We start from the raw sequence: 13,885 nt of genomic DNA on the forward strand, positions 1-13,885 counted from the left end.
AATATGACCCGCTTCCTACGTGCCAAGGAAATTTGTCTCTTATTCTTTGAAATGACTACATTTCTGGAGCTTGCAAAGACTCTGCTTCCCCATTTCCCACCTATACGAAGCCCTGAGTACACTACAAGCGTTACGGGAGGATGAGAGAAATCCTTTGGAATGATTAAATAAAGGCTGCTGAAATTATGCCCAGCAAGAAGCAAATACATTTTGTGACCTTGAAAAACCGAAGGTAATCAGAAGAAATGACTGAGAGTAAATAACTGCATTTCACATACTGTGTGCTAAGTCCACCTATGCCAATTTTCATATATTGCGGACATGAAGCTGGCAGAATGATCTATCACAGCCAGTTCAGAGAAAATCTGTACTAATTAATGTGGGAACCTGACACACACCAGGCCATTCTTCAGGCATTTGCTGAACCTGAGGTGATTGCAAAGGGAAGTGAAAAGGAAGGAGGAGAAGGAAAGGGGAGGGAGGGAGAACATCCCTTTGGAACAAAAGATGTCAGTTTTTCAAATGCCTTCGGGGAAAAAAAGAGCCTTTCAAAATGTCAAGCGTGCTTGTTAGAGCTGTCCTCAAATATCTTTACGGTATGCAGATGCACTTAAGTAACAGGTGTCCTAAGGTGTCACTGAACTTGACACCATTGGAAGAGAAGGAGGAGGAGTTCATCATCGGTCACCAGTACTTTCAACAACACATGAATCAGCCTTTAAAATTAGAAATTTCTTTTATTCATACCCAATATTTATCTGAACATACACTTCATGTGGCAAAGGCCTGCATTTCTCACTGATGTGAATAATTTTTCTTCTAGTAGACCAGATCATTTTGAATGAAAAATGTGCTCTTATGTCTTCCTTTTTTCCCGCTTCAGAAGCCTAAACGAGAAATTAATTGCAGTAATTGCGTGCAATCTTCTCAGCCAAATTTTTTTGTCAATGACTGAGATTTGTTTTCTAATATTCTGAGATAATTCAAGCAGTGCATCTTGCCTGTAGCCCAACATCGCAAATGGTATTGTGAAGTATTGATAATGATACTCAAGAGAGCAAAAGAGAGCAGAAAGGGACAGAAAAGAGGCAAAAGTAGAGTCGAGTGCTGTTGACTTCACGGATAGCTTCTCTCACAATGCCAGGCACGGAGGCTTCAAAAGCATTATTTTGGAGTGCCTTGGAAGCAGAAATAAACCCCCTTCTTTTCACATACGCCACTCAAAAGTCACAGTGAATGTCATTAAAAGGCAGGTGAGCCTAACTCTTCTCACAGCATTGGAATCATCTCACCAATGTTTTCTGCTTTCTACTTCTACCACTGCGTTAGGAACAGATCCAGAGGGAAGGAAATGAAAGAATGGGTTTTTGTCAAGAAAAAAAAAGGGGGGTGGGGGGGTGGGGTGTGTCAAATAAAGTAGCATACAAAACTTCCAATTCATATAAACACCTTGAATCTTAAAGTGTTCTCCTTTCTATAGGATTGGCCCAGAAGCACTTCTGATGTGCTTTCATCAACCCACAGGGAGAAAGCAAGAAGACAACTGGCAGCACCTTTTTTTGCTGCTAAATCCTACTTGAAGGCTTCTATCAACTTTGGGGATATGCAATTTCTGGCAGGTGTTTGAAAAGTAAATGTTTTCCTTTATGTTTGGAAGCTGCTATCAAAGTAGTGTTTAGCTATATTCTCACATACTAATGTGGCTCTTTACACTGAACAGTAGCCTTCAAATAACGAGATATTGCAGGAAGAGGATATGAATTCACAGGTCACGTATCTGACCAAAGTGACAGGTTGCAGTAAGGGACCAGAAATGTCTAAATATACATGCCTCAAGTTAGACAGATAAATATTTAGGAAGCTACAAGTATGTTGTGTAAATGCTGAGTTATGAACTCTCTCGGAATTAATTGCAAAGACTGCCAAAGAGAAAATTTTCCCTGTGTATGCTACATTTACATATTCCAGAGATACTTCATGCTTAAAATCAGTTTATTCTTCCCATTTTAAGGAACATTTTGCACAATAAACAAGACTGTAGCAAACAGTAAGTATTTCTGGTATAGTACACTACTGCATGAGGTAACAAGGTTGCTAATGGTTTTGAATAACATTATGTAAATACTAGAAGTAAATTTGCATCCAATTTAAAGATATTAACATCTGCTCTCCAGCAGAACTAATCATTGGAGAACATCTCTGGAAAGATTCAGCATCTACTTGGGCTTGTGTAGGTGAGCTCACTCACAAAACGTAACATGGGACTTGGTTAGGAAGAAACTATTTTTACATTGGCAGTCCTTTCATGGTTGCGAGGCACCCTGCTATGCGCAAAGCTTCAGGCAAGATGTACTGAATTGTAGAGGTGAGGCCCGCATAGATTTCTTTGCCCTTTACAATAGATTCTCAGCATCGGTTTTACTCCTGGCTGACTGATCAGAAAAGGCAGGCTCAAATGACAGAGTTTCATGAAATAAATGTGCTGGAACGCCAGCCAAAATGAGAATCTTGTGCTGGGGATGCAAGTGAAGGGAATGGGAGTGCAATGCATCTTCTCTATTGCATGCTGACTCAATAAAATAGGACATAGTAAACTTGGCAAGCGGAATTCAAATTAAATATCTCTGGTGATTAGACAGGTAATTCCTATTGGCCCATTAACAGCCAGTGGCTTTGGTTATTTTTATTAGTCAGCCTCTATTAGCAGCATAAATATAGCAACCTTCTAGTTCCGGATTATGACTGGAGAGTGCCTCTATTCTTACTATAAACCTACCTAGGAATATTTCCTGTCTCAAATACCTAGTTTAATTATTAGCATTTTAAAAGTCTCTGTCATTTTAGTATCAAGATGGATGCTATACATCCATAAAATGAAAAGCAATGAGAACTACCCAGAAAGATGAACCCTGCTCCATCTTGGTCCCGGTATAATAATGAACTGCAGCAAGGAAACACACTTCTTATTTCTGGGCCCCTTTCCTAACAAAACAGTAGCCACGCAATTACACTTTCCATCTATCTGTCAATTCTTCTTCATAACTTTTGAACCTGATGGCCAATTCAAAGCAAATTTTTCAGAAGTCTCACTAAATTATCGCAAGTGCCTTTTTTAAATCAGTTGTTGCGCAGAAGACAGGGAACTTTTAAATGACCTCATTACAGAGAAAGCTAGGAGAGCTTGTCCCCTAATTGAATTGCTGGATTGCCTATCAGCAAGTACATGGCTCTAGACAAGCTACACAGTACGTTGTCTCTTGTTTAGAGGAAGAAATTGGAGAAATGCAAGGGTACCTGGCTAGTTCAAGTGGGCTTGGAGACATGGGAAGAGGTGAGAAACCTGTGTATGAGCTGGTCATATTAAAATGGATAGCTCGAAGGGGATTGTAGCCGCGGAAAGGAACGCAAATCTGTGGGATGCCTCTGTTCACAGAGCAGCCTGGATTTCTCTGGGTCTTATCCCTTCAGAAATATGATGATGAACAAATAAGCACAGCGCCTGAAATGACAATTTTAGGATTTCTCTGGAATGAAGCTGTGATCCCTTTCCAAATGCACAACACTATCTACTTCTCTCTCAGGTTCACAACCCTGCTTCGGTGCTGTGTCTTTAGTTTGAGATGATAGCTCTAGAGCCTACAGTAAGAATAGGTCACCTATAATCATTATGAATTTCTCTTTGGACTCTATTCAGGTCCTATTGAGCTGGATAAATGATGGTAACAGATCCTGCAAATACAGCCTTTGATATTTTGAGCCCATTCAGATTCCCAGTGCAATAGAAAGGGGGCAGAAAGGAAGAGAAGGATGCAGAATCAGCTTAATATGCCCTCCTGAGGCTCACTAAGCTCCCAGATAAGCCAATGCTTTGTCCACAAGTTGCTGTTTTCTTTCAACTTCCTAGTAACAGCCCAAATAAAGAGTTGTAGTAGTCCATCCTGGAGCTGACTAAGATTATTAGGAATATTTATCACTAAGAATGGCACTCGCTCAAAGATGGATGATGGCAGCCGGCCACCGAAGTACCACCAAAAGCTGGTAGACAAATATTCTAATGAACTGTTGCTCTCCTGACAGTGCTGATAGCATCATGAAGGGTGTGACATATTTTGAGGGCTTATAATTGTCTGCACACATTTCACAGAACAACTAAACAACTTTTTGAGGAAGATATGCTCTAGCCACAAATGTTTTGAAGGTTTCCCGAGAATCTCTTGTGAACGACTGCCAGTGCAAGTCTTGAACTCGGCAGCATATCAATAGAGCTGCATTTGTTCCAGCACTTAAAATGACTTTCATTGCAATAATTGTGGTATCAAATATTCCCTTATTCTCTTTCAGAAGTTTCACCCTGTTGCTAATTTGCCTTCAAGAACCAGTTCATGTCATTCATACAGAGTTAGACCACATTTGTGATATCCGATCCCAGTATTCAGGCAGAATTTATTCTTTCCACAATCAGGATGCTTTGTTAGGAGATGCCGGCCAACATAACCACAGGTATCCAAAGAAGCCTGACATCAAAGAGTCAAAGTTTGCTTTTCTCCTTCCCTTTCCTCATCATCCTCGAAGGCTCCCCTTTCTATAGCCTTTGCTAAGGTTTCAGTTATATAGCTTCAGTGCTTCCTAGTGTCATAGCATGCTAGCATGGCATCACTCATTGCTTAGGCTGAGTGAGGGGCTGAGGCTGAAATACCCCCAAGAACAGAAATATCCACACCGGCAGGGTCTGCACCTAACACTTTGTAGTTCAGGCTAATTGGGTGCACTGATGCAAAGAGGATGATCAGGTGAAAACTCTGTTCAAACTTCTTGCTTTAATCCAAAATGTCAATAATAAGAAATGTTTAACACATTCGGTAGCATCAGTGCTTTCCCTCTCTCTTCTTTGACCATAGTTATCCCACACACAATCTAAAGACATCAGTAGGGATTAAATGTAAGTCAGCTGAAGATGGCAGACTTATTAATCAGTGTTCTCTTCACCCATTCTGGAAAACCACTATCCATCTTCAACGCTGTTCATGAACAAAGGGAAAACAACCGAATACAAATCTTGCTATGAACAGCTCTGCAAACAGTTGATTTTATTTCACCTGTGAAAGTTAGGCCTGTCTGCTTCTTATCTCCAATCATAAAGGGACAAAAATGTAACTTATACATAAAATGTCACACTTACCTACTAAGAACACATAGCTATTTGTAGAAGAGGGACTTCTAAGAATGACTACTGGTACGATGAGGATTTTGAGAGCTTAAATTGAAGATCGCAAAAGGAAGAGAGGAAAAACAGAGAAATGAAGATAATAACTGAAAGATGCCTAATTATTTCTAAATGAGAATATGGAGTATCAGAAGGAACCAAGAAGCCAAATTGCTAATGTACCTTGAAAGATCAGAGTACAAACTACTAGGCAGGTGAGTATCCTGAACACATCAAGACAAGGTAAGCAAAGATATTATATGGCATAGCTGATTGAGATGCTGGGAACAGATATATTTTAAATTTCTGAACACAATACTATGTCATGCTCCTGAGAGGCCCATTCATCCAAGTTGCATACTGTGCTGTTCTTGGTGTGAAGAACCATATTCTGAAGAGTGAAGTAATCTCCTATCTAACACACAAAAGTGGCTTTTATGCACTGTGATTCTTTTGTACTACATGTTTCTCCCCACTAAGTTTCTCTCCAAATGCGGAGCTCAATACACAACACAGTAGTAAGTCCTGAACTGGTAATTTTCTATGGAGATTAGACTTTCTGTTGCTCTGATGATACTAGGCTTCAGAATTAGTTGGGCTGGTTTTAGCAAATGGATTTCCTATGGACTGCTGCTGAATGGCACTGCACAGAGGCACAATACTAGTGTAACTTCACTGGTTAGAGGCTTTCTTTTTGTTCAGCTTCCTGTTCCTGCCTACAGCTTTTAGGAATTACTATAATATGATAATCAGTAACTGTATTTAACATTTCTCAGAATATATTTCTGAGAATTATACATATTTTATGCAAGACTCTACAAGGATTAACAAAAAATATAGAAAAAACATATGGAATCACTAGTAATACACTGTTCTTGTAGCTCCCAGAGACCCCTGACAGGTAAAAGAATGTATTTTACTAAGCGTTATATAAAAGCAGAACAAAAGGAGTCCCTCACTTGACTGCCTTCCACGGTAATATGCATTAATAGATGTAAACTACTGTTTCAAGTTATCTCCGGAACTCCTGGTAGGTAAACATGTGTGGAGCTAGTTTACAAATGATGCTAACTATCTTTGTGACAGTCAGAAAATTAGAAGGAGATTTTATCATTATTCTCCCCGTGATGAATTTCAGAATTACCCTGACTAGGGGTAATAATACCCACAGTAAACAAATGTATACGGATTTGCAGAATGTGGGACTCAGATAAAGGTCAAGTTCTCTTTCTTGATCTAGGAAAGAACTCTTGAAATGGTCTGAAGCTGGGATAGCCAGCTATGTCAGTACTGACCGAGGTCAGGCAAAGGCAAAGCCAAATTACTATGTGGCACCATCCATCTGCAGAAGCAGTTCTCGCTGGAGTACAATAATCAACGGATGCTCTTGCTAGAGCAGCTCATCCCAGCTTGACTCTATCCTTACGCTGTCATTTTTAGACTCAATGAGACACAAAGCTTAATGCTACTTTTGCTTTAGCCCCCAAGAGCTGAGCATTACGTTGGTGAAGCTAAAGAACGTGGAGAAGCCTTCTCACAGCACCACATATTATTAAGAGATAATCTTATTACTCCCAAGTGGATCAATGCTAAGTTATTGTAAAATTTTTTTAACCATATTTAATGTACAAAGTAAACCGACTCCTAATGAAACTATTAATTCTGAGTTGAAACCAAATTACTTTGGCTCAGGGTGGATAAGTCACTGGTAAACAGAGTGCAATTTCTGTACAAAAATAAAAAGGGTTCTACCATTGTTATGGATTTGCTCCAGGAACTCTGCTGGAGCATAGAAGCAGTATCAGATCACTTATTTGGGTAATACAAAACATGAATGGCAGACAGGGAGAAGATAATGAAACATATCCTTCAAATAGTAACACTAGAGAGTATTTGGATGGAATAACAATGCTCAGCACTCATAAAACTTTGTAGCTTTACTGTCTTTTTGGTAAAACATATATACTGTATGGAAACAAATCACAGAATATTCACTGGCAGCCACATTTTCTAACATGTTCTGTAACACAAAAGATGAAAAGATCATCTTTCCCGTCTGTCTGGATTTAAATGACTCACATTTGATGAATAATTTTTGAAACATCAGTATGTCAATGGTAATATGAATGATCACAATTTTCAGGTGTTTTTAATTTGCAGTTGGAGACAAAAATAAACAAACCCATTTCAATATTTTTACATGCAGATAATAAATGTGCTTCTTCTACTGATTATCACATTGATTTAGGGTAGAGGTGTTCGTGTATCATTACATAATTTTATTTAATGTTTGTTATGTCTATGGGTAAGATGTCTTATTCCATTTAATATGTTACATCTGACTAAAGGCTAGAGTGGATTTGATAACAAAGAAATGTTCTGCCTAATACATTGTTAGTAATGGCTCAGTTTCCCTATTTCCCCTTAGAATTTGAACACGAAAGTAAGTCTACATTTCTTTAAAGCATGCAGGCAGCTGAAACACACATATTTGCATAAGTTGCAACACTTAGTGAATGGCAAAAGCCATGCAAACCACTGAGCATGAGGAATACACTGTGGATAATGGAGAGGAAAAACGGAAGAGATGAAAAGGAAAAACAAACCATGCATCCATGAAAGCAATGGTAGGCACTGGTGGAAGAATAACTGAGCACCTCAAGGTGTAGAGAAAAAAAGGACAGATACCTACCCCAACCTGCGCTATCTAGCTACCGACCTGTGGACTTATAGTATCACCAGTTGGCTCACCAAATGGATCACTGTTGGATGAGGCCTGAGACCCATCAGGCTAGAATACAAGAACATAACACCTTTTTTTCTCAACAAGAAGAAAGTGAAAAGTCAACACAAGGTTATTTTCATGCTGTGTGCATAACAAGTACATCCTATCTCATGAAAACCAGAAAGTGAGACCTCACCGCTGATATGTTCTCAAAAGCCATAATGGTTTCCTATAGCTGATGCAGGCAGGAAAGGATCTCACCAGTACCTGCTGGAGCACATGCAGGAGCTGCCACAGACTTCAGAAGGTACTGGATCAGACAAATGAGAACTACAAAAGGCCCTGAAAGCCAGTGAATCTATGTGAATCGGAAAGAGTCCAAGCTTGCATTATTTTGTACCTTTGGGTCCTTTTTTGTACAGACTCCCTCTTGCCTTTGGCTCACTTAGGCTCTTAGCTGCCTAAGATACCTTGTGATTTAAAATCATTGCTTGGATAACATTTCTTGCTTTGGTCCACCGAGTCTAAGGCAAAGAAATCACATACTGAGGGCCAGAACATTGAGGAATGTAACTGGGCAAGCAACTAGGATGCAAGAATGTGCAAGACAACATCAACCATCATCTTTTAACACACCAACTCTCACATCTCTTTCTGCAGCCTCAGAATGTATGTTGTTTTACCTCGGACTTCCTTACCATCAATAAGTGAATGCTGGTATGCTAAAAAGAACATTGGCTACAACTAACACATATAACCTTACATATGAACTCTCAGTTTAGTTCCTTGTATGCAATATTAGTGCATATCAACAGAAATGTCATGCTATTAGCTATCAGAACCAAAGCAGGAAGTAAATTCTGTCTGCAGCTCCCCCTTAAATACCACCCAGCCCTATTAGAATAGTTATTTCTGACACTACCAAACAACATTTAAATAACTTCTGTCTTTTCTAGCTTAAAAAGAGCTAATCAGTATTTAGAAATCTTGTTGCTACTCACAGCCTCTTGCTCCTCACTTTTGCTTGGGCTTTCAAACCCCTCTTCAAAGAGGTCATCTGCAGCAGGATCACTGGTATGAGATGCTGATGATTTTGATGGAGAACTCTGTCTGGGTGCAGGGGTTGGAGCTAAACAAAGATTAAGGTAACAGCAACAGAATATGTATCTGTTAATTTGTTCAGAAAGACACAGCAGCACAAAATTTGCTCATGCTTTAGAGCCCTCAACTTTTATTACCCCTGAAAATTATTTTCTGATGAGGAGCTGCAAGAGGTAAATTTGAACACAGTAGTCATTATCAATTCCACATATTTGATTTCATTCAGCAGTTTCCAAATTAAGTTTGGCTGCATCTGGCATATGTCTTTAGGAACCAGGGAGACGCCACTACGTTACATTAAGAATGCATGAGTCGCCTGCCCTATGGCAGGAAAGCGAAACAGAAGGTCTCCGGCTGGCCCCTGGTAAATCTGTCTCTCATGAATTCCTCTTTTCAGCAATCTGCAAAATCCCCCATCTCCATGCTACAAACATGATAAGCTTATTTTACAGCTCTTCAATGAATTTCCTCACATGTCCAATACATCAAGCTATTAAAATAAATACCCATTTCCTAATTTCTGCAAAGTATGGCTTGAATGGGACATAAGTGAAACCATTTGTAAGGTTGAATGTCATGGGCATTTTCCAACCAGCTTGCATGTCCCTAGCACAGAACATATATTACTGTCATTTTAGGAATTAGATTTCAGACTGCAGCTATCGGGACTGTTGATTTCAATGGTCTCTGAGATTCCTCTCTGATACTTTTCTTTATGGCTGGAACACATTTAATAAGCTAGACCATGCATGAAGGTTCTCAGTCCATATCTGTGTTGCAATTTACTGTATGAAAAAAAAAAAAAAAGAAATGTTTTGAGGAGCAGTCACATCTGAGGAAAGGTATAGCTGAAAGCATATAAATACTCACGTGAATTTGTAGATGGTGTCGTGGAAGTCACAGGAGTCAAATTTAACTGAGAGATGTCAAAGTCATCACAATCATCTGCTTCCTGTGCCATCCCAACTTTGTTAAAGTAACTTGAGAAGGCCTCTGAGGTACAACTGAGGGAAGGCTGATCTGGTTTTCTTGATGGCACTGGTGGAGGCTGAGCCATCTGGAAATCTTTAAACATTTCTTTTCCCATTTTCTGTCTGGGCCTGTCTGTCTGTGGACTTGATCTGTTGGAATCACTTGTGGGTGGAACAGTAGCTATAGGAGCAATGGTACCTTGAAACATGGCTGCTTGTAAAGGCAAAACAGTTTGTGTTGGCATGAAGGCAGTTGGTTGGAACTGACCAGCTACAGATGGCCACGGTTGCTGAGTAGGAGGAAAAATACCGTGTTGGCCCCATGCTATTGGCTGTCCTCCCTGCATCACCTGAGCAACTGGAGGCTGAGCACCCATGGCCAACTGCTGTTGAACAAGTGGTTGCTGTCCCCAGAATGAGGGCAGAACAGCTCCCATGGCAACATAACCTTCAAAGAATAAAGAGAGCAGGGGGAAAAAAAAAAGATGAAAGATTTTAACACTACTGTCAAGAGCATGCAGAAAAAGCTACACAATAAATCAGAAACACGCAGGCTACATTAGTGTTCCCAGAGCTTCAGCACACTTAAAAAGAAAACTGAAAGACATGGTTGAATTCACATCACTGAACAAATACTTGTATACAAAACCACAAATTGGTGGATATTGGCAATAATCCTTCCCCTCATCTGAACAAAAAAGTTCTTCTCTTCCTCAGTGAGTACCCCCTTGGGTCTGTGAAGACCTGCGTGCACGGACCTTGTCGGAAGCTGATAATCTGGCAGCACCCTTCCCTGGGGCTCTGTCAAAGCACAGCCGGGAACAGTTTGGTCAAACCACTTACCAGAACCACAGGAGCTCCCAAAACATTCCCTAAACTCACCCCCTTGGCAGCACAACCCCACTCCTCACCACTGTGCTCTGCAGGCTCTTCTTGCTACCCTGACTCCCCCCATCCTCTGCCTTTCACCTCTGCCTGTCCCATTCCTCTCGGGCCAGGGATGTCTGGGACTGAACACGATGCACTGGGTCAGTCTGGGATGGAGTTCACCTTTTCAGAGCAGCCCATACGCTGCTAAAAAATGAGCTGCCAGAGCAAGCAGAGGTAAGGAAGAGGACACCCAGGACTCCCCTCTGTGTAGCTTTGCCGCAGTTCCTCATCCTTTTGGCTTTTATTCTTTGTTGGGGAGAGTGACTTGAACACCAGCCAACTCCTGCCAATGGCATAGTGACAAAACTGGTTCTAAGTTATGGGGAAGCACCTTCACATATGTTAGGTAACAGCTCAAGGGCCCTTTAATGGCAGTGTGACCTTCTTGCAAGAGAAAGACTCTGTGCCATCTCTTCCAACACAGGCACAGTTCAAACCACTCTGAGGAGCAAAGCAAGTGTCTCAAATTGCACAATAAAAAGACAGAGCCCAGATGAATTCAGATTAAAAAAAACCACATTTGGTTATTACCCAGTTACTTGAGAACATCAAAAAGGTCTTGAGCTTCTCCTGTACTACATAACTAATAACAACAAACTGCTTCAGGTATTACGCTAGCATAAAACCTCTCTAGTTGGGGAGGAAATTAAAGATTAAAACTAAAATGATAATTGCTTCCTGTCAGACCTGAACCCTCTTTTCAAGCTACCAAGAGTTTGACTGTAGGAATTATATGATCAGGTGCTTTGCTATTTACAATGAAAAAAAAAATCTGAAACTAAAACTACTGTAAAAAATGTTACAAATTAAACCACATAATACAATTATGTTCCACTGATAGAAGTATTATGCTTTACAGATATGCCATTTCACATTTAAATTAATGATTTACTGCTAATACTTTACAATATGCAAGCTCTCTTTTATGTTTAATACTGTCGTAGCTTTAAAACTCCTGTTTCTAACCTGAGTGTTTTTCTAAGTCGTCCTGTAACTTTTCCCCTTTGCTTTATTTCTAGGCTGGTTTGTAATGCTAAATGTAAAGGTGGTTGCAAAATTGTAAAGGGAAAAGCCCAAAATAAAAATAAAATAGAAACAGAACTTTGAAAGACTACATTAATGAGTGATGAAAGAACAGTAACTCAGACATATATCTATTTCAATAGATGGCTATGATGGATTCTCCAGATGTCCTTTTATCTTGCCCCCATGGTAACCTCATCCAAGCAGCGAGGGTTTTCATCTGACATTATCCCCAAACACTTCACCATCAGTGTAACCTTTCTGAGATGCAGTGGCTAATCTGATGCTGCAACGCAGCCCATCAGAGGAGGAGTTAACCAATTAGAAAGTCACTGTTGAATGATTCAAGGCACTCCTCCTCCTTTTTTTTTCCGTAAGTGGAGCTGAGAGCGCTGCTCTTGCAGTGCTCCGAGTATCCCAGGGAGAGATCAGCAGTCAAAAACTACATGCCTTATGTGTCTGCAGAATGCTACGCAGCTTTTGAATTTTGAGCACTTTCAGGAACACAGAAAAATCTAAAGGAAATATCAAGACTTGACTAAGTGGAATACCTTTGAAATGCAATCAAATTCTCCATGTCTCATTCTCTCTTTACTGGAGACAGCACAGCATATTCGGTGCTACCGCAAAGAAAGCAAAGCTAAACTAAATGCTTTTTTCTCTCTTGCTACTGTACCTAGAAGGTATGTTATCCAGACGGCTGAACTATGGTTGAACTCCCAGTGACTTTTTTGGCTTTTGTTTTAAAAAATGTGGGTAAATTCAAAACAAGGTACTCCCAGCTTGTTAAAGACTTGTTTTGTCTTGCCCTGCAGCACTGTCCTCAAAGTCCTTCCCCACTTCCACTGTACTAAATTAACACCCTGAGTACTGAAATGCAAACCAGAGCTGAGAACTGATCACCAAATTTGAGTCAAGCTCATATTTCCCCAGATTTCTTACCTGAGGGTACGGCAGCAGTGCTGAAAGGTACAGAACCAAACATGTCTGTACTAGCAGGAAGTGACTGGGATGAAGATGGGATAAAGGCATCACCTGGAGTAGCAGGAGTCTGCAAGAAAACAGGAATAAAATACAATGATGACATATCAGCTGTAGCTTCTGCAGGCACGTACTTTGCTGTTGCATCATCTGTAACTCAAAAAAGACAGGTTTGGAGGGAAGAAAGAGAAAGAAAAAAGAATGGAAAGATGTAGAAGGAAAAAAGCAATAGAAATAACAGTATTAGAATTTGCTGGAGACAGGAGAAAAAGAAAGAAAATGAGAGACTTTGTACCAGAGGAAAAAGTAAAAATAAAATTTGCCCAGAATACATCACATGCAAAATATTGACATCATTTCTTTCTCCAGAACACACAGACTTGTGATTCTAGGTGTTAGGTGACAACCAGTAGAGTCAGAAGACCAAGGCATTAATGTAAGAAACAGTAAAGGTAAATGAGATACCTGCAGGATTTATGGAAAAGTGAATACATATTTCTTCCAATTAACCAACAGGACCAGAACCACAGGTCTACATTAAAGGAGAAATCCAATCTAATTGAGCAAGCTAAGGATGAGGAGACAGGACTTTGAACATCTAGCCCAGACATGCTCCAGAATACCTTGGAGATCTGAGGCTGATGACTTCACAGCGCCTCAATTTTCTCAGTATATTCATACTCCCCTACAGCTTAATATAAGGTTCAAAACCTTTATAGGAAAATGATTGTTTTTTCATTTTATGATGCAGAACAGCATGCTGAAAAATCTTCTTTGCCCTCAAAACACATTCAGCCCTCTCTCTCTTTACTGTTTTGTCTTCCTTCCTTTAACGGCAGTTCTGAGATACGTGTTTGGTGGAACCAAAGAGACATGATATATAAGGCTGTAACTGGATCTTCCTGCAGTGCAGTGGAGAGACAGAGTGCAGTGAAGCATGCGCATCTGATA

At 40.1% G+C, this 13,885-nt stretch overlaps 1 protein-coding gene across 1 annotated transcript in view; it reads right to left on the reverse strand.

Moving 5' to 3' along the window:
• DAB1 (Dab, reelin signal transducer, homolog 1 (Drosophila)) overlaps positions 1 to 13,885 on the reverse strand; it is a 147,164-nt gene that overhangs the window by 1,536 nt on the left and 131,743 nt on the right. Inside the window, exons 11-14 of the mRNA XM_009319799.1 lie at positions 12,896 to 13,004; positions 9,900 to 10,448; positions 8,930 to 9,057; positions 7,896 to 7,994 (exon numbers count right to left, since the gene is read on the reverse strand). Coding sequence (XP_009318074.1) covers positions 7,911 to 7,994; positions 8,930 to 9,057; positions 9,900 to 10,448; positions 12,896 to 13,004 — 870 coding nt within the window. The 3' untranslated portion in view covers positions 7,896 to 7,910. The remainder of the gene's footprint in view (positions 1 to 7,895; positions 7,995 to 8,929; positions 9,058 to 9,899; positions 10,449 to 12,895; positions 13,005 to 13,885) is intronic.

Source organism: Pygoscelis adeliae, unplaced genomic scaffold (assembly GCF_000699105.1).
Source record: "Pygoscelis adeliae isolate BGI_AS28 unplaced genomic scaffold, ASM69910v1 Scaffold181, whole genome shotgun sequence".
In the NCBI taxonomy this organism is placed as follows: Eukaryota; Metazoa; Chordata; class Aves; order Sphenisciformes; family Spheniscidae; genus Pygoscelis; species Pygoscelis adeliae.